This window comes from Dasypus novemcinctus, chromosome 13, assembly GCF_030445035.2.
Source record: "Dasypus novemcinctus isolate mDasNov1 chromosome 13, mDasNov1.1.hap2, whole genome shotgun sequence".
NCBI lineage: Eukaryota > Metazoa > Chordata > Mammalia > Cingulata > Dasypodidae > Dasypus > Dasypus novemcinctus.
In genome coordinates this window covers 63843148-63865852 of record NC_080685.1, presented here as the reverse complement: position 1 = coordinate 63865852, position 22705 = coordinate 63843148, and the positions used below count along the sequence as shown (strand labels likewise).

Below are 22705 nucleotides of genomic sequence, written 5' to 3'. Positions count from 1 at the left end.
GTAGGAAAACTTGCTAAACTTTTTTGCTTACTATGATAATACATACATGAATGCAAACTAGATTGCCCCCAGGTTATTCCAAAAAGTCACAAAATTGACTCTCGGCATGTAGGTTATCATGCATCACTCCTAGTACAGCCCTACGGATTATAATTTTTCTTTGATAAAAGGGAACTAACTGAGGTGTTCTATTCCAAAGTAGAAACGCCTCCTAGTGTTTCCCATTCAGAATATTCTTCACAGGGCAATTTAGGGATTAGGGGCCTAAGTGCAAAGGGTTCCAGTGATATGGGACACTATTATTTTTCTGTACCATTTCACAGGTTCCAATTAAAAGACTCAGAGGGTAAGCTGAAAAGTTCAGATCTTCCAACTCACTGAAATGGCGCATTGATTTTATTGTCATTGCCGTTGTTTTGTTTTAATCAATAAAATGATGAGTGGTTGAAGTCAGGGTCTGTGTCCCTGAAGTTTGGTTCATGTTCTGTCCAGTATGGCGCCTGCCTGGAGCAGGCTTGGGCCAGAGAATAACTTAAAAGAACCCCAGCAGTGGCCTGAATTGCTCGGCAATTTGATCAACATGAAGTGATCTTTGAGAAATGAGTTTTGATTCTTCCATTTCTGAGAAAGGAAGGTTTGAGGAAGAAGCTAGTGAAGCCTCACCCAGTCAAGCCATTCCCCGTTGCCCCAGTGAACAGGAGCCTGGGGTGAGCTTTTCCTCGCTGGCGCGGGTCTGATTCTGCAGCCTCCGGCAACGTTCTGGAGGCTGGACCCTCCCCTGGGAACCGCACCCGCCGTCATGCCCGCCAGCACTGCAAACAGGTTCGCCTGGCTAGACAGTGGCTGAGGTGTCAGCGGTAGAAGGGAAGTACAGTCACGGACACGCCCTGGTGATGGAGAAACAGACAGACGCGGTAACATAAAGGAAGCATCTGATCTGCGTGCCCCCGGCTTGAAATAAATATAGTCACTACACAGAGGTGGATTGACTGTGTCGAGGTATTGGAGTCCTGTACTTAATTTTGTATTTGTATTCTTAACGTTCTTTATTTTTTAAAAGGGGCCTTCAAATTGCATAAGCTCTAGGCCCCACAAAAACTTAATTTGCCTTGATTATACTAAATTTGGTATATTGTTTCATGGGCTTTACTCAATTCATCTTAACTACTTTGTAAGGTTGTGCCATCTCCATCTTACATGAAACACAAGCAAGGTTGAAAGACCTGCTCAAGTGCACACAGTGAAAATTTCTAGATGTGTGGTCACTCAGTAGGGCCTGAGGTATAAATTGGGTTTTGTTGATGTTTTTAACTAGGTATATTTGACTCCTTGGTTATCCTAATTTCGAATACATCTCTCACATTAAATGATTTTGCTCTCTTTTTTGTATTTGAAACCATTCAGAACATGCTCATCAAATTCTAGCATTTGATGGTTTTGATGAATCATAAAATGTCTAGTCAATTCACCTAAACTTTGGCCTATTCACATCTAGTGGCTAGAAATTATAAGATCTTGTAAAAAACTAAGAAATCAAGAGGGCACTAAAATACTCTACTTAAAAGTGTTTTAGAGGAATAGATGTAGCTCAGCAGTTGAATACCTGCTTTCCATATTACGAGGTCCTGGGTTCAATCCCCAGTACATACTAAAAAAAAAGTGTTTTAATTGTTTCCATCTCCACCTATATTTTAAAGAAGATTTTGTACTCCATAAGAGGAACATCTTGATTAGCCAACCAATTCAGTGTTTTTTTTTCTATGTAGAATTTCTTAGTAGTTTTAAGAAAACACAGAGAAGCGTTAACCCTGATTGTCCAACACTCTAATTAGTACACATTCAGAACTTCTCCCTTCCTAATTCAAAGAGGCTGCAACCTGTTTCCTAGCTGAAAGAATGTGATGCCAGGCTGAGTCCAGAATGCAGACACATAAGCTATACCAATAATGAAGATAAACACAAGGAGAGCACTATTGAGAACCAGTGCACATCACTCTTTAGGACAGTGGTTCTGAAGCCTTGGCAAACATAATAAACCACTGGGGTGGGGGAAGGGTACGTTATTAAGACAGAAGTTACCCACTCCCACCCCCAGTTTCTGATTCAGCAGGTCTAGGGTGGAGTCTGAGAATATGCATTTCTAAGAAGTTCCCAGGCCATGTTGATGTTGCTGGTTCGAGGACCTCTCTTGGAGAATCACTGTGCTAGAAGATTTTCTAGAGCCCACAATCCTTTTTGAAAACAAATGTTACTTTACTGTGTAGTAAACCCTCATAAAGGTCAAGGCAAGATCACAATAAAATCAATAATTGTTTTTGCCAGTCCTTTCTCAGAATCCAATTAGACACCAATAGACTACCAATGGTTTGGTAAGTGTGCTTTTTCATCTCAACATAGCAGTCTTTCCAGTTTGGGCCACATTGAATGACTAGGCACCTCTTTAGAACCTTCTTTAGTGCCTCACATAAGCAGTGAGAGGTTGAAGTAACCAAATAACTTGCCATGTTGCCTTTGATCTCATGAAATAACAGAATCACAATCCAAGAAGCCAATAATAATCAACCAAAAACTGGGGCATGGGAAATGAGCACAGGAAGTATGAGTTCTCCACGAGTCTAGAAACCACATGCGATGAGCTGGCCCATGCACAGTGCTGCCACGCACAAGGAGTGTACCCCGCAAGGATAGCTACCCCAAGTGAAAAAAGCACAGCTAGCCCAGGAGTGGTGCTGCACACATGGAGAGCTGACGCAGCAAGACGATGCAACAAAAAAGAGATGCAGTTTCCCGGTGCCGCTTGACAATGCAAACAGATGCGGGCGAACACACAGTGAATGGACAGTGAGAGCAGACAACAGTGGGGGAAGGGGACAGAAATAAATTAAAAAATAAACCTTAAAAAAAAAATACCATAAAATACAAAGACAGACTCAGGAGCTGTTCCAGATTAAAAGACATTTGAACACAATGTATGATATCAGATTTTCTTTTGCTACAAAGGACATTATCAGGACAAATGGTAAAATCTGAATAATGGCTGTAGACTACATAATGGTATTTGATCAATGTTATTTTCCTGATTTTCATAATTTAACTATAGTTATATAAGAAAATTCCTTGTTTTAGGAAATACTTATTTAAGTATTTATGATTAAATGGGCATCATGTATGCCATTTAAAAGCTTTTTTTCTCTCAAGACCAAGATAGAAAGAAAGAGTGAAAGTGAGAAAGAGAGAGAGAGTTAAAGGAGAGAGCAAATGTAATAAAATGTTAACATTTGGGGAACCCAAATAAAGGAAATCTGTTTTTGTGTGTGTGTGTGTGCTATTATTGCAATATTTCTGTACTTCTGAAATTATGTCATAATAAAAAAATCCCTCTAAGTAAATTTCTGATTTTACATAAATATTAACAAATTTATAGCATATTATGAATGGTGTATTTGTTTTCCTGATAGATCTATAAAAATCTGCTTTTGAAACTTGAAGGACATTTAAATTGTTTATTGGCATTATTTATAATTAACTATGAATTGGTTGCACATTGGGCAGTCTTGAGCTTATTACTAAAGTAAAATCATTTCTTTTAGATTCCACACTACTGTTGTCCCATAACTAACTTTAGGTGAATTCCTCATAAAATGTTTAAAATGATTAAAAAGCAAAAATATAATTTTTTTTTAAAAAAGCACAGCAAAATGAAAATGATGCATAAGTACTCAAAGAAAGCTAAATTTTAGGTGAATTCCTCATTAAGTAAAATTATCCGTGGGGACTTTTTTAACACTCCTTATCCCTGATCCTAAGTAGGGGATGAGAAAGAGAGGGGGAAAGCGAAAGGAGTGAGAGAGGGCTGTGAGCAGTGGGGTGTACAGGGCTCCAGTTGCTTCAGGACAATCAGGTTCCAAGTAAAAATTCTACTGCTGATTGTTTTTTAATCCTGGGCAAGTCACTAATATATTTAAAGCCTCTCATTTCCCCTCCAAAAGAGGTTGGTGCAGCTTATGATTAAAAACAAACAAACAAAAAGTATAAAATTGAGGTTCCTAAAAGGACAAAGATCAGAATCATGAAAGAGAATAAGCCAACAAGCTAAAACAGGCTTGGGGGCATGGAACAGAAAACCACCATTTCAATTTCCTCACTGGAAATTCAATCATTTTACCTCAAAGGAAATAATGATGTAGGTACCTTTTAGAACATGGCTTGCAGTGTAGGCTCTTTTTACAGTGCCCATCCCTGCCTTCCCCAGTCCCTCAGACTTAAAACAGTCCGCCTATCTGAAATTTACACGGCAAAGCTCATTCCTCGAGCAGGATCTGATCCTGTCTCAGCTCCTAATGAGACAGCACAGAGAGCAGACTGTGTAACCCATGACAGGTCAGCAAATTGGAAAACAAACCTCTCCGACCATGCTGAACACATAATCATCAAAACCCTAGCTCTCTCCCCAAGTCTTTCTCTTGGACGCTGGCTCAGCAGCCCAGGAACTTGTCATCCACGTGTGGATGGCACTTCTTCCCCAGGCACCTCTCCTCATGGCTGAACTTGCGTTTACCCTGCAATAACCCCAACGTAGAAACGATGATCAGGGGGAAAGAAACATCTGTGGAAGAAGTGGTTGGGATCAATGGACAGAGAAGGGTAAGGAAGATCAGGATGATATATACAGAGGCAGGCACTGAGTAGCCACAGGACAAAATTGGATGGTTGCCTGGGTTACTGAAATGATAGGGGACCTCAGTATTAGCACAAACGCAGGGTGTGGGGCTCAAAAGCATTGGTCTGTGGTTCAGGTAGTTTTTTGTTACCAGCTAGAGTGGAAAAGGATTATGGAGGAGGGTGTGAGGGAAGTCCTCAAATATACGACCAGGCCTGTTTCCCGTGGAATTACTTAAGGGGACTTGGACTTACTCATGGGAATGAGGCTATAATAGAGGAATACATCCTTGGTCAAGGGCCTGCTCTCAGCCTTTTTATAGGAATGAACACAACCTATACTGACTTGATCACTATTAATACCTCTATAGGCTATATGACAAGGCTTTTATCAGTACGTGTGCAAACAGAACAAACACCACCAATCAGTTGAAATCTACTTAAGTCATCCCCAGGAATTAGGGAAGAACTAAAATTAACGTTATAACTCAGGCTGGAAGGCAGAGATTTCTGCAGCAGGGGCCATGGGTAAAGGCCACAGACAGTGCCAGCATGGGGAGCGATGAGCGTGCACCTGGGAGCCAGGGCAGCAGGCCTCGTATACCAGAGCACCCCAGCGGGCAGCCCACTGCCCCACACTGGCATGTGCCATTTGGTGCAAGAGCCGCTGGTTTTGCTTACCCACCTGCAAGCAAGAGGCCAATCTGTGCCTAGGTGGAAGTGTCTCGGGAGCAGAATGATGTTGGCAAGAGGTGAGAAAGGGCATAGACCTCCTTTCTGCTCACTATAGGAAAAAAGTAACAGGCATGGGACAAATCTAATCGAGTCATTAACCTAGGTGAGTGAGAAATGGTGATTATCTTTGCACCATTCAGACAACACTGAGTGGCTACTGCATGCCTGCTAGTCCTGAAAAAAGGAACATGGATGACACAGGTCCTGTCCTTGGGTATGGGAAAGGGGGTGAGAGACAAGAAATCAATAAACGTGTTTGAGGGCCATGCTACAGGCCAGGACAAGTCTGGGGGTAGGCAGGCGGGGGACACAAGGAAGGACGCAGAGGTGACGCCTTGACCTCAGGCTTTCCTGAACCTGGCAGAGGCAAGAAAGGACATTATAGGCAGAGGAAAGAGTTAAAGCAAAGACAAGGAGCTGTTGTAACACTTGAAATATTTTAAGTTTCTCAAATTTGAATTCTAAACCGTAGACTTTTTAGCTTTTCCTAGGACTTCTGCTAAATGGCTCCCATTCTTAAGTATGCATTTAATGTTTATTTCGAACCTCACTCATCAGTGTAGCACAGGTATGATCATTCTAGGAGAGCCAGAATAAGTCACTGAGCCTGCAGAACCTGAGGAACAGGTCACCTACTAGACAGTTTGTCATTCCAAATATCAATACTTACTTCATTTAAGCCTGCTTAGTGTGAACAGGCAAAATTATCTGTCATTTATAATTTTCTTGTTTCAGTTTCTCTCAACTTGAGGAATTTCAAACCTTCCTTAGGCTAGGTCCTTCCCTCACCTTAAGAAGGAAATTCCACCTGCTGTTTCTCTAACTCTTGACCCTCCTGGAAGGGAGGGGTCTTCTCCAGGCACTCAATTTTGAGCTTGATGCAAGTGGGGGTGGTGGGAAAACACTTACCAAGGGGTAGAAAGCTTAGATAAGGAGAAAACCTTTGGGGATATTTTGAATTAAATGCCTTACCAACTTTTGAGAAAATACTAACCCTGAAATGACAAAGAGGAATAGGAATAAATTTTAAAAGGACCACCCATCCCTCTGAAATAATCACTACAAAGGAGGCATATTTGCATCTGAATCAGATCCTACAAATCAGAGAAAATGGTTTAGGTCAAGGTAGTTAAAAAAGCTAGAAACCAGTGCCCTCTAAAGCTCTCTGAGAAAGTGTAAAGAGTTCAGGCTCTTTACAAGTATTATAGTTATGACAATTTACATAATTGGGAAGGTGGAATGTAATGCTCAGGGAACCCGGGCTATAAACAGAGGAACAAGGAGAAAACAGGAATGTCTTCCCACTGTCTTTGGAGTCCCAAGATTCCTCCAATGGTCTCAAGTCTGTGATACTCCAGTTGGGTCAACTCTCCAGATGGTGTCCACACAACTTGCCACCTCAGATCTGCTAGTCCAGCAGCACATTATTTTTTCTTGTCATTCCACAATATGCTTCAGTGTTGCTCACCACTTGAAACATTACCTTAGCTAAAGACATGCATATCATTTAAAAGATGGAAAGACAATTAAGTTTTTAAATGCATTTATTAATTTAGGAAGCCCAAATAATTTAAAAATAGTTCTCAGTAGTCACTACACCAGGGGTCCGGCAAATGACGGCCCATGGGCCTACAGCCTGTTCATGAAAATAGTTTCACTGGAATACAGCCATGCTCATTTGTTTACATATTGTCTATGGCTGCTTTTGTGCACAATAGCAGAGTAGCTGGGACAAAGAACGTATGGTCTGCAAAGCCTAAAATATTTACTGTTTAGCTCTTCACAGAAAGTCTGCCAACCTATGAATCATACCAAAGTATCACAATCTGTGCAAGACTGGGAAAAAAAAACCAGACTGGATTGTTACTAACACAAGATGTTATGAGCACCTTCCCCTTCACTGTACATTTTGAAACATCTAATGCCCCCAGTACCACACCAGGCCACACCAAATCTGTAAAGGGTTACAAATATTCAGATTTTATTATAAATAAAATACTGTTTCTTTTAAACATAAAAAATGCTAAGTGTTGCATTTTATTCACCACTCTGGAGAGCAAGACTGTAGAGAATAAGGCAACCAGCTGAAGTGAAGGCACATGTAACAGGGCCACGGTTGGGACTGAAAGGCAAAATTTCAGGGAAAAGTAGCAGAATATGTTCCCTGTGACACCCAGCATTCTGCAGCAGCCATCTTGTCAATTTTATTACATAAAATACAGATAACTGGAAATATACAATAAAATAATGGCTATTTTGCAGGAGTGTAGTAATTAAAGTATCGTCTTATAAAGAACTTTTATTTTAAAAATAAAATTCTGTTTAAAAAATATACCACACAGATGAAGAAGGAAAAAAGCAAACAAACAAACAAAGCAACCCCACAAAAACACCTCACCTTAGCCCAAGAGTTGCTGGAGTAAACATGACTCACAGGCTAGATGGAAAAACTACTTTGGCAGTCTATCTTCAGTCCTTTTCCTGCAATGCTGGCCAAAACATATATGCTAGAACGTGGCCACTTGGCAAGAGGAATTAGCCAGGAACACTGATGTGAAAACTTGGCCAGAAAGAGGCAGGCCTCTCGTGAGAATAAGAGAGGCCAGAGAGGCGGCCAGAGTGATAGCTTAGGGGTATGCCAAATCAGAACATTTTGGTAAACTCTGGTATGCCCCAAAGAGCTGGAAAGGGGGAGTGGGATAACTGAGAACTAAGTTACACGACTCCTCCCAGGCTGCCCATCTGTAGCACCGTTCCTGATGTCCTACGAGAGCTCAGGCATTATGTACTCACTTATAAAATGGATGTATCCAGCTCAAACAATTTCCCAAAAGGGCATTTCTAACACATTCCTGGCTAGCTAACAGTGGTGCTGAAGATGTCCATTAGCAAAACTTCCCTATCTCTACCATCACCCGTCAGCCCGGCAATCCTGCTCTGGAACCTATCATGCTGCGGTTGAAGATCGCCAGGACAGCACAGGAGAGGGTTTTCTAGTGGATATATATGGAGGAAAGCAGGTTGATATTAATATTGAAGAACAGAGATGCTGCAAATACCAGGCAAAGAACAAAGTAATGGGAAAGCAACACAATCCAAAGGATTGTTTGATGGGAGGGAAGGAAGGATACAGATGCATTGTGACAGTGAAGAGGAAAAACGGAGTGAAGTAAACAGACAGTGCCATTCTAGAAATAGGACCAAGTATATTTACATAAATTCCTTACTCTATAATCATGATAAACAAAAAAACACATTCACACAAAAATATAAATTTGAAATAATTAATAGCACCAGTGTGTCAGATAATAGTTTCTTTTACCCCCGCTACGCAAAGTACAAAGTTGCATAGTGTTAAAGGCTAAATATAAATCTCAAAGGCGGGTCGGTAAGAGGAAGGGGATATGTGGCAGGGAAATGTCACACTGTGATTCCAAAGAAAACCACAGAACTGAGGATCAAAAGTTGAGAAGCCCACTGGGAAACTCCACATAAGGGTCTTCCCTCTACATAGAGGGAAGGTTTAGAGTGGGTTTAAATCACAAGGTGCAGGAAGTCAATGGTGTTGGCAGTTGTGTCAAATACTGAGTGCAAGGGATGTGCCACCAGGATTGACAAACAACGTGTTTTATGAGATTCTAGAAGACAGGCACATCAAAAGAAAAATGGGGCAAAGGGTCAAATGTTTCATCTCTCTCCAACAGAAGAAAAATGGGTATAGGGGAGCTTAACAATGCAAGCTGGGATCCAAATTTTATTCCTTTGCAAGAGACTAAGACAAGGAGGTTTGTTTTTTTTTGTCAAGATCTTAGGGGTCAACAGTTCTCTGCCAGATAATTTAACCTAGCTCCAGGACTAACATACTAAAAAAGCTCTAAGGATTAACTTGATTTTGAAAGACTTTAGTGGTTATCATATCCCTATTTCTTCTGTATAAATTCCTTTTATAGGAATATAAAAATACATTTATTGGTCTGTTGGTGAATGTCAGCTGCCATCCAGATTTAAATTATCAGCTGCCCAAAGATCTAAAAGAGTTTATCTTCCTAGTCAATTACTAATATATGAGAAAGTCTTCAGCCTACTTCTCCAGTCTCAAGTTCTCCTAGAGACTGTCATAATTAGCTACATCCTTACCAATGGATGGCTCAATGTCCTGCATGCAGAATAGCTAAAACAACTCATGGATGGCAAACAAAATTCTATCAGACCAATCAATACCTTTGGCACAGGATATTTCTTTTTGCTTAAAAAGAGGAGGGGCAGGAGATGGAGACACATTTCTTTCTCTATCAATTATACTGGCCATCACAATGCTACTATTAGTAGCCAAACTTTTCCTTCATAGAAACAAGAGTACTGAGGTTTCTACTGAGGAGGTTCTGCTGGTGTCAGTGACAGAGGGGAGGGCTTTTTCACTCTGCCCTGGCATACGATTGTTCACACAACGCAATAACATCAGTAATAGTGTTGTTAGATAAGGCAGGATGCTGTGTCCTTATGCAAAACAGAAGGGGAAGTGTGGGGAAGGTAGTGATTTGGGTGGCAGAGAGACTTTATGAGATAAAACCCTTTGTTCCCAATTGAGGATGATAATTTGCTTCTCTTTAAACATCGTGACTTTTCCTAGTTTAAAAGGACAGTGATGGAGAGCAGCAGAGAAGTGGGGGTCTGAAAAATGTAATCTTTGTGTTAAGGCACTCCGTGGCCTCAGAACTGCTCTGCTGTCAGGAGGATACTGCCTTCTAGCCTTGAAGGGAGGCGTTAGGGCTTCTCAATGGACGGAGTGTTGAAGCAGCCAGACGGCAAAGTCTTCCTGATGTCTTCCAGGTTGCGAATGTCCTTCATTATCTCCTCAATATCTCTATTATAGTCCATGATGGCAGCCTCCTGCTTCTTGGCTTCATTCTCCAAGTCAGACACTTTCCTGTCTAGGTCACTGACCTTCATCTCATCTTTGGCTTTGTTTAGGGTACCTTCAATCTCATTTAGCTTATTCAGGTCCACTGTGTCCAGCTGCCCTATAGAGTCAGAAAGTACACAGAAGAGAACAAATGCATTCAGTAAGAATTATAACATCACTCCACAAGCACCTTCACTAACCCTTTTATAAACTAAGCCCAGCAGCTGCAACTATGCAAAGGCTGCTCTAAAAATATGACTCACAGGCTGCTGATGTTGTACAGGGACGTAAGCAACAAAAACCAAGTATAAACGCTGACCTAAACCAGCAGGGATAGGTCGGAGCATATAATTAATACTGGGCTGGATGACTTTTTCCCTGAGAAATGCTTTTTTGTGAAATGTTTCATAAATGCACAGCTACCATGTGCTAGACTTTAAGCCTCATTTGGGGGTTCTGAAGGTCATTTGGTTATATTTAATTCCTTTTCCACATTAGCTTATGAATTGTATGTGGTGATTTTAGTGTTATCCAGTAGAACATAAAAACCTCTAAGATAGAACCCTAAACCCTTGCCCTGTGAACAGATTCTAGATAAAATGGGCTGGTTTGAACAGGGGTGGGGGAGTGGGAAGCACTTGTGCTTTCAGGAATTACATGTTAAGAGTCTTCCCATGGAAAATGGCCAGGGTTTGAACACTGAAATTATTTCTGCAAAATTTCACTATAAATTTAGCAAGAGGAAAAGGTTCTTTAGAAAGGAATTGCTTCCATAATAAATGAAAGCCAACAGCTGTTCAACAAATAGCACTTCAAACATATTGTAGTTTACTTAATTTTCACAAAAGCTTTTTACACCAGTGATTCTCAGATCTTAAATAATTTGCCCACATTTGCACAGCTATTAGGCAACAAAACAAAGATTAAAACCCAAGTCTGACTAACTTTAAAGTCCAGCTCTTTCTGCCATGAAAAACTACCTCCTCCAGTTTACTTTCACTTTAACTCACTCTTCTAGCACATAATTTATTATTTTTCACATTTGAGATGAATAAAGAATATACCCCCTCCTCCCATAGCCCAGAAAACAAAACACTAATCAAACTTTAAAGATTAGCAAATTAATATATAATGCCTTGCTACAAAGCTCTCCTTGCTAGAGTAATACCACCTTATAACAAGGTCTGGTGACAAAAGTGTATCTGTCCTAAAATGAAGCCTGCTCTCTATCAAACTAGATTAAAAGAAGTTTCAGTATGCTTGTATTTCCTTGAAAATTCCATTCTTTTCTCTCTCTTGGCACAAAAGCTTTTCACTTCATCAGAGAGTCCTTAGTTAGGAAATGAAGAGGATTCTAGGCAGTGAAGTCATGAAAAGTTTCAAGTGTTCTCTTGTTCCATCATTGAAACTCTTTACTTTAAAGCTCTGAAAGACACTCAGCTAGCAAGATGAGCTAAGATAAATCATTGTTCAATTGCAGCATAAACCTCGACCATAAATGAGCCACCCCAGGTGGCAGCATATCTTCAAATATAAAAATAAAATCCTTGATCACAGTGTTCGATTTGGGACAGCATCCATATATAAGGCACCCAGTAAGTACTTGTTGAATTATCATAACCTAAAGTCATAATTCAGTTCACGTTCTAAAGAAAATATCAACTTTGTAAGACAGCAACTTCTTCTGAACAAAGGCTCCAAATTGCAAGACACAAACTTATAAGGCATTTTTAAGCAAGCAAGAACTAAAACAAATACAAATATTAATAATTTAATGGAGTAATTGGAAGGGGGTCAAGATCAGTCTATATTATCTGCTCTTGAGTCAGCTATATCAGATTGCCAGAAGAGTACATGGAATTCAGAGAGTTAACTAAAATGGCTCTACGACCACCTACCCAGCTGCTCTAAGAGGTCATTAATAATGTTGAGGAGGCTGGTAACGGAGCTCTTGGCCTTTCTGGCATTGATCTCGGCTTCCTGAGCAGCCTGTGAAGCCTGGAGAGGGAAAAAACATTAATGATACAAATAGTCAAGTCCACATGTTTTCACCTGCTTTAAACATTTTTTCCCCAATGAGTCAACACATCTAATTTTCAGATGTTTCCCCTTTCCCAATTCATAAAACTACAATCTCTCAGTTTTTTCCCCCCATATTTTCATGTTGAAAATGTTGCTATTTCTACTTCCTATCATAGTAATGAACAGGAAGTCAGTATGCCTACACTTACTGTATTTCAAAAACCCTTTACAATATCCTTATTAAAAAACAAGAATACATGGGAGTGTATTGATAATAAATTCCAAAATACTTAAGAAAGAGTATAAAAACTATATTTAGAAGCAAAACATGTTCTTCAGGGTGCTCCTAGGGACTTGATTATGGGAAAAGTCCTATTCTCCAAAAATTTGCATAATCAGGTGAAGCTTTTCTGTAAACCCCATCTGCTCCAGGCACTACACACATACAGACACACACACACACTCTCTCTCTCTTTCTCTTCCACTCATTTATTGGGGGCAATACAATGTACATTAAAAAATCAACCAAAGGTAAATACATTAGGGAAAATTCCATGAAACCTGAACAAATACACTGTGCATGAGTCACAGGAAACTGTAACAGAAGAGGAAGTGTCTAAACAACAGAATATAGATGCTCTCACAAATAAATCCAATCAGGATAAAAACGAGTTGTTTTGTGCTCCCTACCACATAACTGTTTTTCCTAGTTTTGAGGTTAAAACCATACAAAACGTCTTGGATCAAAACAATGTGAAAAAATTTAAAAAGGAAAAGAAAGCAAGGGAAAACATCTTCACAAATAAATGATTAACCTCTGTTCATATCACAGCTGCTCTTATTGAGCCTTCCCAGGTTTTCCTGCAGTGTGCTACGGTCTGAAAAGAACACCACCACTGCATTTAACCCGCCGACTCCAGCCTCATCTGCTAGTAACAAAGCCTTCACTCTCTTTCAGTTAAAAAAAAAAAAAAGGTTACAGTCTCAAACAATACTGGTCCAAAGCTGGCCTTTCAGGATTTATGTAAATATAAATGGGAGAGTATATGTGAAAGCATTTTGTGTTCCTTAGAAGTTATTTATTCAAAAAGATGCATCTTTTTACCCTTTGAACAAAATTCATACTCTTTTTTAAAATTCATAAAGAATATATCCTTTTCCTTCTTTCAGTAGGTTCTAAATCTAATGTCTCTACAACCATATTAAAAAAGAAATCCACAGGCCCTTAGCACTTATGAGATCTATATTTTTTTTAACCATATGGGAATTTCTACTTGGGCCACACCTTACCACAGAAAATTAGGACAATACAAAAAAACTAAAAGCATATATAAAATAAGGTGTTTGCACAAGGATGCTTCCTGTTATCACTTCCCTAGTCTTATTTACTTAAAATAACAAGCCTAGTATTTTTCTTTTTCCTTCTAAGTAAACAATTCTTTTAGCAGCTGCAGCAGAAGGAAGGGCCCCTTCCTTGCACTGAAAGTGTCCAATTAAAACAAATTCATGTCAATCATTACTGTGATTGTTAACACTGAACTAGAAAGGAATATTCCCAATATGATTCCATTAAACTCTTTCAAAAGCAATATATAAACAAAAAAATGGACCTTTCTTGGACTATGCATTCACAATTTTGTAGTGAATGAATAGTGTTATGTATATACATCATCACAAAAGGTTACAAATTAAATTTTAAGTTTGGTACATTGTGGTGGTGGTGGTAAAGAATGTCATCTTCAAAACTGTCCTTGTACACAAGAAATTGGTCTTTGCTTCTAGGAACAAGTTATTGGGAGAACAACAACAAAAAAGAGTAGTACTTTTCATGGTATTCCCTTTTGTTTCTCTTTAATTTTATCCCATTTATGAATTATCCATCCAAAAATATAAAAATATTTTTAGAATATCCTAAAATCCCAAATGTGTCAAACAATGTTTTGCTTTTAACCAAGAGTAGCTTTGGGACAGGACAATCGAGCAACAGAAATACCTGACAGAAAATTCAAATTATTTATCTTTTATGTAAGTTATTAACCCAATTCCTGACCAGAAAATGCAATGAAAAAGGGAAGTCAAAATGAAAAACGCTTCTCAACATGTTGGGCAACATTAATATTAAATACCCTTCACTTATGGCCCATGAGCAAATATGCCAAAATCTCTTACCATCCCTGCCATCATCATATCCTGGTCAGCATCGTCTTGTTTTTTCTTCAACTCCTTCTCTGCTTCCTGTAGTTGTTTTAACATACTGTTCACCTCTCTATCTAGATCTGTAACTTCTGCAAAAGTCCTTTCAGCTTCTGCCTTGGTACTGGTAGCATTCTAGGCACAAAATAAGTAAATTACTAATGACACAGGGGGAAAAACCTTGCCCTTCTCTAAAGTATGCTCCCACTCCTTCTTATAATTTGTGAAGTGGTTCAAAATTACAAGCCATAAAGATCAGTAATTTATATGACAATATCTTGACATTATTTATTTGGGCTCCAAATAACAGTAATAAAAATAACATCACTACCTAACACAACAGCATTTTATATTTTACAAAGCACTTTCATTTGTATACTTTTATTTAATCCTTTAAAACTACCTATACTATTATTGCCATTTTTAGTTGAAGTCTCACAGCTAGTACATGATAAACACTTAATGGGGTATACTTTCCACCACACAATACTGGTTATTCTTTAACTTGGAGAAATTTTAAACACAAAGTAAGCCAGTTTCTTCTTGGAAGTTTATCATAATGTATAAAAGAACCATACTCCTAAAATATGAGTATTTTAAAAAACATAATTAACCTAAGAGTCAATTGTTCTAAAGAAACTAAAAAGTGTACTTGATGCTCATCCACATAATTTTGAAACAGCTCCAATCTTTTTATCCTTTAAATAAAACAGACTAACCTTTAAGTAGGGAAAAGTCACCTGAAAGAAATTAATCTTTAGGATGAGTCTACAGAAATGCTATATAGAGGCGCTGCAAAGTGGCAATATGCTTAAAAGAGGGACTTAAAAACTATGTTGACAGAGTACTCTACATAATACTGAAAAAACTGTCAAATGTCTGTATCAAAAAAACTTTGTTTAGGAACAGTCTGATAAAACTTGTTTAGGTGGGGATAGGGGTCAAGCTCTATAGCCCCCTGTAGTCGTTTCCCTTCTCACGACTCAGACCCTGCCACTGAGACAACATAGAAATTTCAGAACAAAGGGCAGTTTCAATGATTCCTCCTCTTCAATCAATGTGGCTACCTACTCTAGTGCCTCCCAAAAAATAAATGGCAATGATGGTTTAAGATAATTTTATTGGTGTTGAGAGAAAAGATGTGGAAAGGCTTTGTAGGTCTGAGAAGAAATTGAACCATGACTACAGAAATAGGTTTTGTTTTAGAGAAAAGAAGAAGAAAGCGCGCACCTTTTGGACAGCAGTGGCAATCTGCTCTGCTGCGTGTGCCTTGTTTTTAGCTTCTGTGGCATCTGCAGCAGCGTTGCCTAGAGCCAGCTGTGCTTCCCTTGTCTTTTCATTGGCTTCAGCTATGGTCTGGTTGATGGCAGGAATCTTCCTTAGCGCCTCCTCTGCTGCAGTCTTGTTATCATTCACTCGTCTATCGAAATCTAAAATGAGTTCAAGGCATTTAAACAAAACTCTCAATAAGCAAAAAAGGAAAGCTTTCAGGGTGATGCAACTGGGTTTTGTTTTGTGAACACTGAAAGTTAGGGGAAAAAATGAAAAGCAAAGATGGACTTAAACCTTAAAAGAGCAAAGTACACATCTCTATAAAAATTTTTCAGGATTAATCATCCAATTGTGAAGCATTTCTGGGAAGAGAATTCTTATTTGAAAATTTATTTTAAGGCAATGATTATACTATCTCTACCACATCAACCAGTATTAAAAGCTGCAATTTATTTAGTGTTTACTATGTGCTGGGTATTAAATTGAGAGCTCTGTCCCTGTGATGCAGGTATTGTTTCATTTTTACATGTGAGAAAACTGAGGATTAAAGAGCTTATATAATTTCCCCAAGGATCCACAGTAAGTATGAGGTCAAGCAGTCAACAATCCTCATGGACACCAGAGTCTGTATTTTTAACCATTATCCTACACTGGCATCCCTATTTACAGAGCCTATGACTATTTAATCAGAGGAGAATCTTGGGCAACTCAGTGAACTGTGCACATTTCTTTTCTGCCTGGGGTGAAAAAAGAAAAACCTAAGTATTAAATGCCACTGGCAGAGAAAATTAAAGTTAACGTTTCCATTTATCAAGAAGTCAGTCAAACAAGCATTGTATCTTGGTTATATCAATCAACCTAATATAAGAAATGTCTATTTTTTTAAATTTATTTTTTAGTTTGCACACTGAAGTAGGAAAGGTAAAATAACACTAGCTCTGGGATTTAAAAAAAAAACTTGAGGAGGAAAACAGGGCACATGTTGGGGGATGAATGAAATAAGCATGATCAAAATCATGACAATTGTTCAATCTGGATGATGAGCATATAGGGATTTATTACACTGCAATCTTTAATTTTGTGTATGTTTGGAGATTCTCATGACAACTTCTTTAAAAAACAATGAAAAAACCCCTAACTCCTGATATCATCCAAGTGGAAGAAGCACACTAACCTACCCATGTTACCTGACCCTTTTATACCTTTCAGGTTATTGAGAATGTCATTGGCTTCTTGTAAGGTATTTCGTCCCTTTTTAGCAGATTCTTCAGCAAGAGCCTTGGCAGCATCAGCTCGGGCTAGGAGTTGGTCAGCAGTCTGCAAGCACAAGGCAGATCAAAGAACAAGTTCTCCAGAGTAAATCCCTTCTCTACGCCAACATACCAGGAACCTCAAAGTTACCAACCCGAGACGTAGCAGCATGCAGCGTATTAGGGCCAGGTATCATGTAGGAGCCCTCCTTTTAACGTTTTGGGGTTTGCTGCCTCTGCAGCTGTGAAACATTAGAGACACAGGTGACACTTGGACTGTGTGGCAGTTTGAGGTTATTTATGAATCTCAAAAAGAGAAAGCTTATGTTTGTAAACTATTCCTCTGGGTATGATAACCCTTTGATTATATTAAATGCAAAGGTTTTAAGTTTACCTGATATAATCAATTTAGGGCTTTTGATTCGACTGCATCAGTAGGGCGTGAATCAGGTTGAGTCCCCAACCTCTTGGTGGGCTGAGATAAATGGGCACTCACTCAAGGAGACACAAGAAGAGAGAAAGAGGTCTGTCATGTTTGATCCTGGGGTCCCCGGGAGAGATGAGCCATTTGCCTGATAGTTTTCAGCTAAAGAGAACAGAGCAGCTGAGTAGCTGAGAAGGTCTGGAAAGAAATGAGCCCTATGCCAGAAACTGATACAGCATGCCCTAAAGAGATTTGGCAGAGATCATCTGTCATCATGCTTCAACACGTGGCAGCTGACTTTGGTGAAAAAATACCTCTTATGGAACCTTGAGATGGACTTTCCATGGCCTTGGGACTATAAGCTTTTAACCCAAATAAATATCCTTTATAAAAGCCAACAGATTTCTGGTACTTTACATCAGTGCCCCTCTGGCTGACTAATACAGAATTTGGCACCAAGAGTGGGCTACAGTCTGATGCAATCACCAAAAATGCTGAAACGGTTTTATAGATGGGTAATGGGTATTTTTTGGAGGAACTGTGAGATGCTTGTTGGAAAAGGCCTAGGTTGCCTTGAAGAGACTGTTCATAGGAATATGGACACGAATGAAATTTTTGATGAGGTCTTAGAAGTAAATGATGAAACTATGATTGAAAACTGGAGGAAAGGTGATTCACATTTTAAAGTCACAGAGAACTTAGCAAGATTGACTCCTGATGCTACATGAAGGGCAGAATCGGAAAATGGTGAGCCTGGACATTAAGCTGAAGAACTTTCTGAAATAAACTTGGAGAACGTGGCCTGGCTTCTCCTTGCAGCTTATAGCAAAATGTTAGATGAAAGAGATAAGCTGGTAACTGAATTGTTGGGCACAAAGAAACTAGACACTGATTCTGGAAATTCCAAGCCCCTGGAAATGAAGCCCCCAGATGATAGTGCTCCATTTGAGGAACGAATTAAACTTGGAACTTGTAAGTCAGGATTGAAAATGCATTTATCTAGGAAAGACTTGTGGAAAGTCTTACTGCCTGATGGTGGACCCTGCTTCCTGTATGCTAAACCAACAAGCTTTCTGCAAGATCTGTATGAACAAAACCTCTGTTGGCCTGGATTAAAAGGGACATAGAAGGGAGAGATAGAAGGAAAAAATGGCTTTAAGAGGCAAACCATGGAAGCTAAGGTCTGGAATTAAGACACCTCCTTGGACCAAGAGAGGGACCCCACTCATGTACAGAGAGGGTGAGTTTACCCTGGCATTTGAAGAGAGTGTATGTTCCAGCCCACTATTCAGGGAAAGTTTTGCCATGCCAGGCTACAGAGAGGGAGGAGCACATTCCCTACAGGTTGGGGAAAGCGAGGTCACCATCCCAGTGTTCTCAGATGGGTGGGCCTGTTCCTCATAGATTAGGGAAGGCCAGGTCACTACCTCACTGTTCTGAGGAGGTTAGGCCTGTAAGCCAGAGATTAGGGAGAATGTTGCTGCCATTTCACTGTACTAAGGGTTGAAACTCTACCCCCAGAGACTGGGGCAAGTGTGGTCACCATCCCAGTGTTCATGGAGGGTGAGATAGAGGTTGGTCACCACCCAAATGTTTGATGAGGGTGGAACCTAGAAAATGGCCAGGGCAAGCCTGTGGAAAGGGTGGGCCCCCATAAGGCCCCAAAGAGAAGAAAACACCATCTTAAGAATGGCTCTCAGACTTTCAAATCTAATAGAGTATGCCCTGCAGGTTTTTGGAACTGCTGGGAACCTGTGATTCATATTTCCCTCCCAAATTCTCCTTGTGGTAATGTAAATATTTATCCTATGTCTGCCCCCCTCTGTATTTTGGAAGGAGATAACTTGTTTTGTAAGTTTCACAGGTCTACAGCCAGGGGGCACTTGCCCCAAGACAAACTCTTTCTATAAGTGATTGTGATATGATTTTATACTTAGTATGACTACTGAAAGGATTTCAGGTTTGCTTGTTTTGAAGATTGTAATGTCTTTTTGGGATTCAGAGGGTGGAATGTGGTAGTTTGAGATTATTTATGAATCCAAAAAAAAGAAAGATGCTTGAAAACTAATTTATTCCTCTGGATATGATACCCTTTGATTATATTTAAATCAAAGGTTTTAAGTTTACTTGATAAAATCAATTTAGGGCTTTTGATTTGACCACATCACCAGGGCATGACTCAGGCTGAGTCCCTAAACAGGCACTCCCTCAAAGAGACACAAGAAGAGAGAGCGAGCTCTGTCATGTTTGCTCCTGTGGCCCCTGGGAGAGATAAACCATATGCCTGATTGTTTGCAGCTAAAGAGAACAGAGCAGCTGAGAGGACCTAGAAAGAAATGAGCTCTATGCCAGAGACTAACACAGGAAGCCCTGAGAGACCAGGGAGAGATGGCCCGCCACCTTGCTTCAACACATGGCAGCTGACTTTGGTGAGAAAGTACCTCTTTTGGAACCTTGAGTTGGGACTTTCCATAGCCTTGGGACTGTAAGTTTTTTACCCCAAATAAATACCCTTTATAAAAGCCAAAAAATTTCTGGTACTTTGCATCAGCACCCCTCTGGCTGACTAATACAAACTGTTACGCTCAAGAAATGAAACAACCTGCAAATCAAACCAACCTGCTGTTCAGTCTTTCCTTTCTCCAGAAGGCTCTTTACTTCAAATTCCTTCCCTCTCATGTCTTCTCGGAGATCCTCGTAATCTTTTAACTTCTGATCAATCAGACTGTCCAGATTTTCAGCTTCTTTCTTTATTTTATTTGCCTCATTCTGTGAAGAAAGAGTAAGAGCATTAATTTTAGACAAAACAGCTAAACTGATGAAAAGGTAAAAAGGGAGGCCTAATAATTCTGTAACACTTAATATTGAACAGATATTTTCAAAAGAGCAAAGACCATTTAAAAAAAACAACAACACTGAGACAAGTTTAAACACAGTGAAATGTACGGCTCTTACATATAGTTTGATGACTTTGACTTACCTGTGTACCCAACACTGCAATAAAGAGCCAGAATATTTCCATCACCCCAGAAAGTTCCCTTTTGCTCCCTTAAAGTCAGTCTTCATTCCTCACCGCTCTACCAATGCAGCCACCACTGCATTTTTGTCGTCATAAATTTTGACTATTCTCAAATTTCATATATATGGAATTATACAGAATGTACATGTCTGAAGAGAACTAAACTTTTATACTAAAAACCAAGACAAGACCTCACATATGAAAAGGAAACAACAAATTTCAAGTTTAATGTGAAAAATATACCATTTACATAGAGCCTGGTATGAGGAGCCATAAATAGACTACAGATATGAAATATAATCTCACCAAACCCAAAATATTTTACCTGCCCTAGAGCATCCTGAATATAGTTCATTTACTTAAACTATTCTCTTTTCTCTCCAGTATTCACCACATAATGCCCGGGAGTAAGAGTCCAAGTGTACTCTGCTTTAAGTAATCCAAATGTATTATAATTTGTATTTACATGAAAGATTTAGGAGTGATTATTCATGTCACTAAAGAAGTCTTTGCTATTTAATGCTTCTAATCACAGGAATTCTTTACCTTTAAGGTCTATTAATGTATATAAAATAAAACTCAACCTCACCAGTGAGTCAGTGGAGGCCGGAGGAGGTAGGTGACTGGTGTAGTTGAAAGGCAGTTAGAATAGCTTTTCCCTACACTGTGTGTGTGGTGGGGATGTCTGGGGAAGGCAGGTGGGAGCAGTGAGATAGGAGAGAGCAGCGACAACCAACAGCCCTGAGCACGCAGGCTCTCAGCCCATACCTCTAGTGCCTCCGAGTCCACGGGCATCAGCTGAGCCACGCTGGCATAGATCTCCACCGCTTTATCACCAGCCCTTTTGGCCTCCTCATGTACATGGGCAGCTTGCCTCTCCAGGTCCTGTGAGATGTTCTTTGCTTGTTCATACCTAAGGAACAAAAGATGTGATTTAACAAGTAACTTAGTTGGTTTTAGCATCCTAATTTTAACCAAAATCAGACTCGGTTAAATCAGTGTGGCAGCATTTTAAAAACCTCAAAGAAAATACTACAATAAAATGCTTTTAATATCAACATTTTGCTTAAATATAAATTTCGTCTCATCACATCTATTTATAACCTATGGTTGACAACATCCTTTCTTATTTCAGACACCCTTTAACTATTTGTAGCTCGAGTACATGTTCTCTTCTGACTATAACACAGTTTTCTCTCCTTTTTACCATTTATGTAGAATTTTTAAGTATCATGGCTAACATTGTAACTTTCCTCTGCAGTTTTAGGAATTGAATCAAACAAAAGCTCCATGGCTCTGTATCTTCTGTCCTAATTACTGCACATTTTCAAGGGCATAATTAACAAAAGAAATCTTACTGCATGAATGCATGCCCTGAATCCACCAGCATTTAATTTTTCATTCAACTGGCATTACTTACAAGGGCTGTAAGCCACTTTTAAATTACACTCACTTCCTGTTAAGCTCTTCAATCTCAAATGCTGTTTGATTTTCTCCTGCCAGTGTCTTTAAAAGCAGATTATATGCCTCAGTTGATGTATCATTGGCTGTTTTTGCCACTCGTACAATGTCATCGGCTTCCTGTTTATGGCTGTACAACATAAAAAAAAGAGATAAACCATGAAAGAGAACCATCTGATAATGATGCAAAATTTATGTGATCCTTACTTTATTATATATGTGTATATATATATACACTACTTGGGAACAGTTCTACAAATATTGGAAAACCTCATTAATTTGGAATTTTGCAATCATTTCAGTGGGGATGAATTTAAGAATGCACTTTATAAACTGGAAAATGGATATTTTCCAAGAAAATTTATGGTATAAAATTTTTAGGGATAAATGTTTATAGTTCTTCAGGAAAACCACTTTTAAATATAAAGAAAAATTTAATATAAAACTTTGCATGCTAACATCAAATAATTTATCCTGTCATAAACACAAATTCCAGCCCTAACCCTTAACAACAAAATTTGCTAGTCTAGTTCAGATGCTTCATATACTTTAAAAGATTTATACTATTTTTATTATTTATTTCTCCCCAGCCCCTCGTTTGCACTTGCTGTGTCTGCTTGTCTTCCTTGTTTCTTTAGGAGGCACGAGAATCCAAACTCGGGACACCTCCAATGTGGGAGGGAGGCGCCTAATCACTTTAGCCACCTCTGTTCCCTGCTTTGTTGTGTCTCATTGTGTTTCTTCTTTTGTTGCATCATCTTGTTGAC

The 22705-nt window shown here is 39.3% G+C and overlaps 1 protein-coding gene across 1 annotated transcript in view; it reads right to left on the bottom strand.

Annotated features, from left to right (window-relative positions):
• Positions 1–6920: 6920 nt before the first annotated feature.
• Positions 6921–22705, bottom strand: part of LAMC1 (laminin subunit gamma 1) — a 152038-nt gene continuing 136253 nt past the window's right edge. Inside the window, exons 21-28 of the mRNA XM_058274829.2 lie at positions 21931–22068; positions 21246–21390; positions 20078–20227; positions 16987–17101; positions 15743–15942; positions 14489–14647; positions 12196–12295; positions 6921–10415 (exon numbers count right to left, since the gene is read on the bottom strand). Of these exons, the coding sequence (XP_058130812.1) occupies positions 10159–10415; positions 12196–12295; positions 14489–14647; positions 15743–15942; positions 16987–17101; positions 20078–20227; positions 21246–21390; positions 21931–22068 (1264 nt within the window). The 3' untranslated portion in view covers positions 6921–10158. The remainder of the gene's footprint in view (positions 10416–12195; positions 12296–14488; positions 14648–15742; positions 15943–16986; positions 17102–20077; positions 20228–21245; positions 21391–21930; positions 22069–22705) is intronic.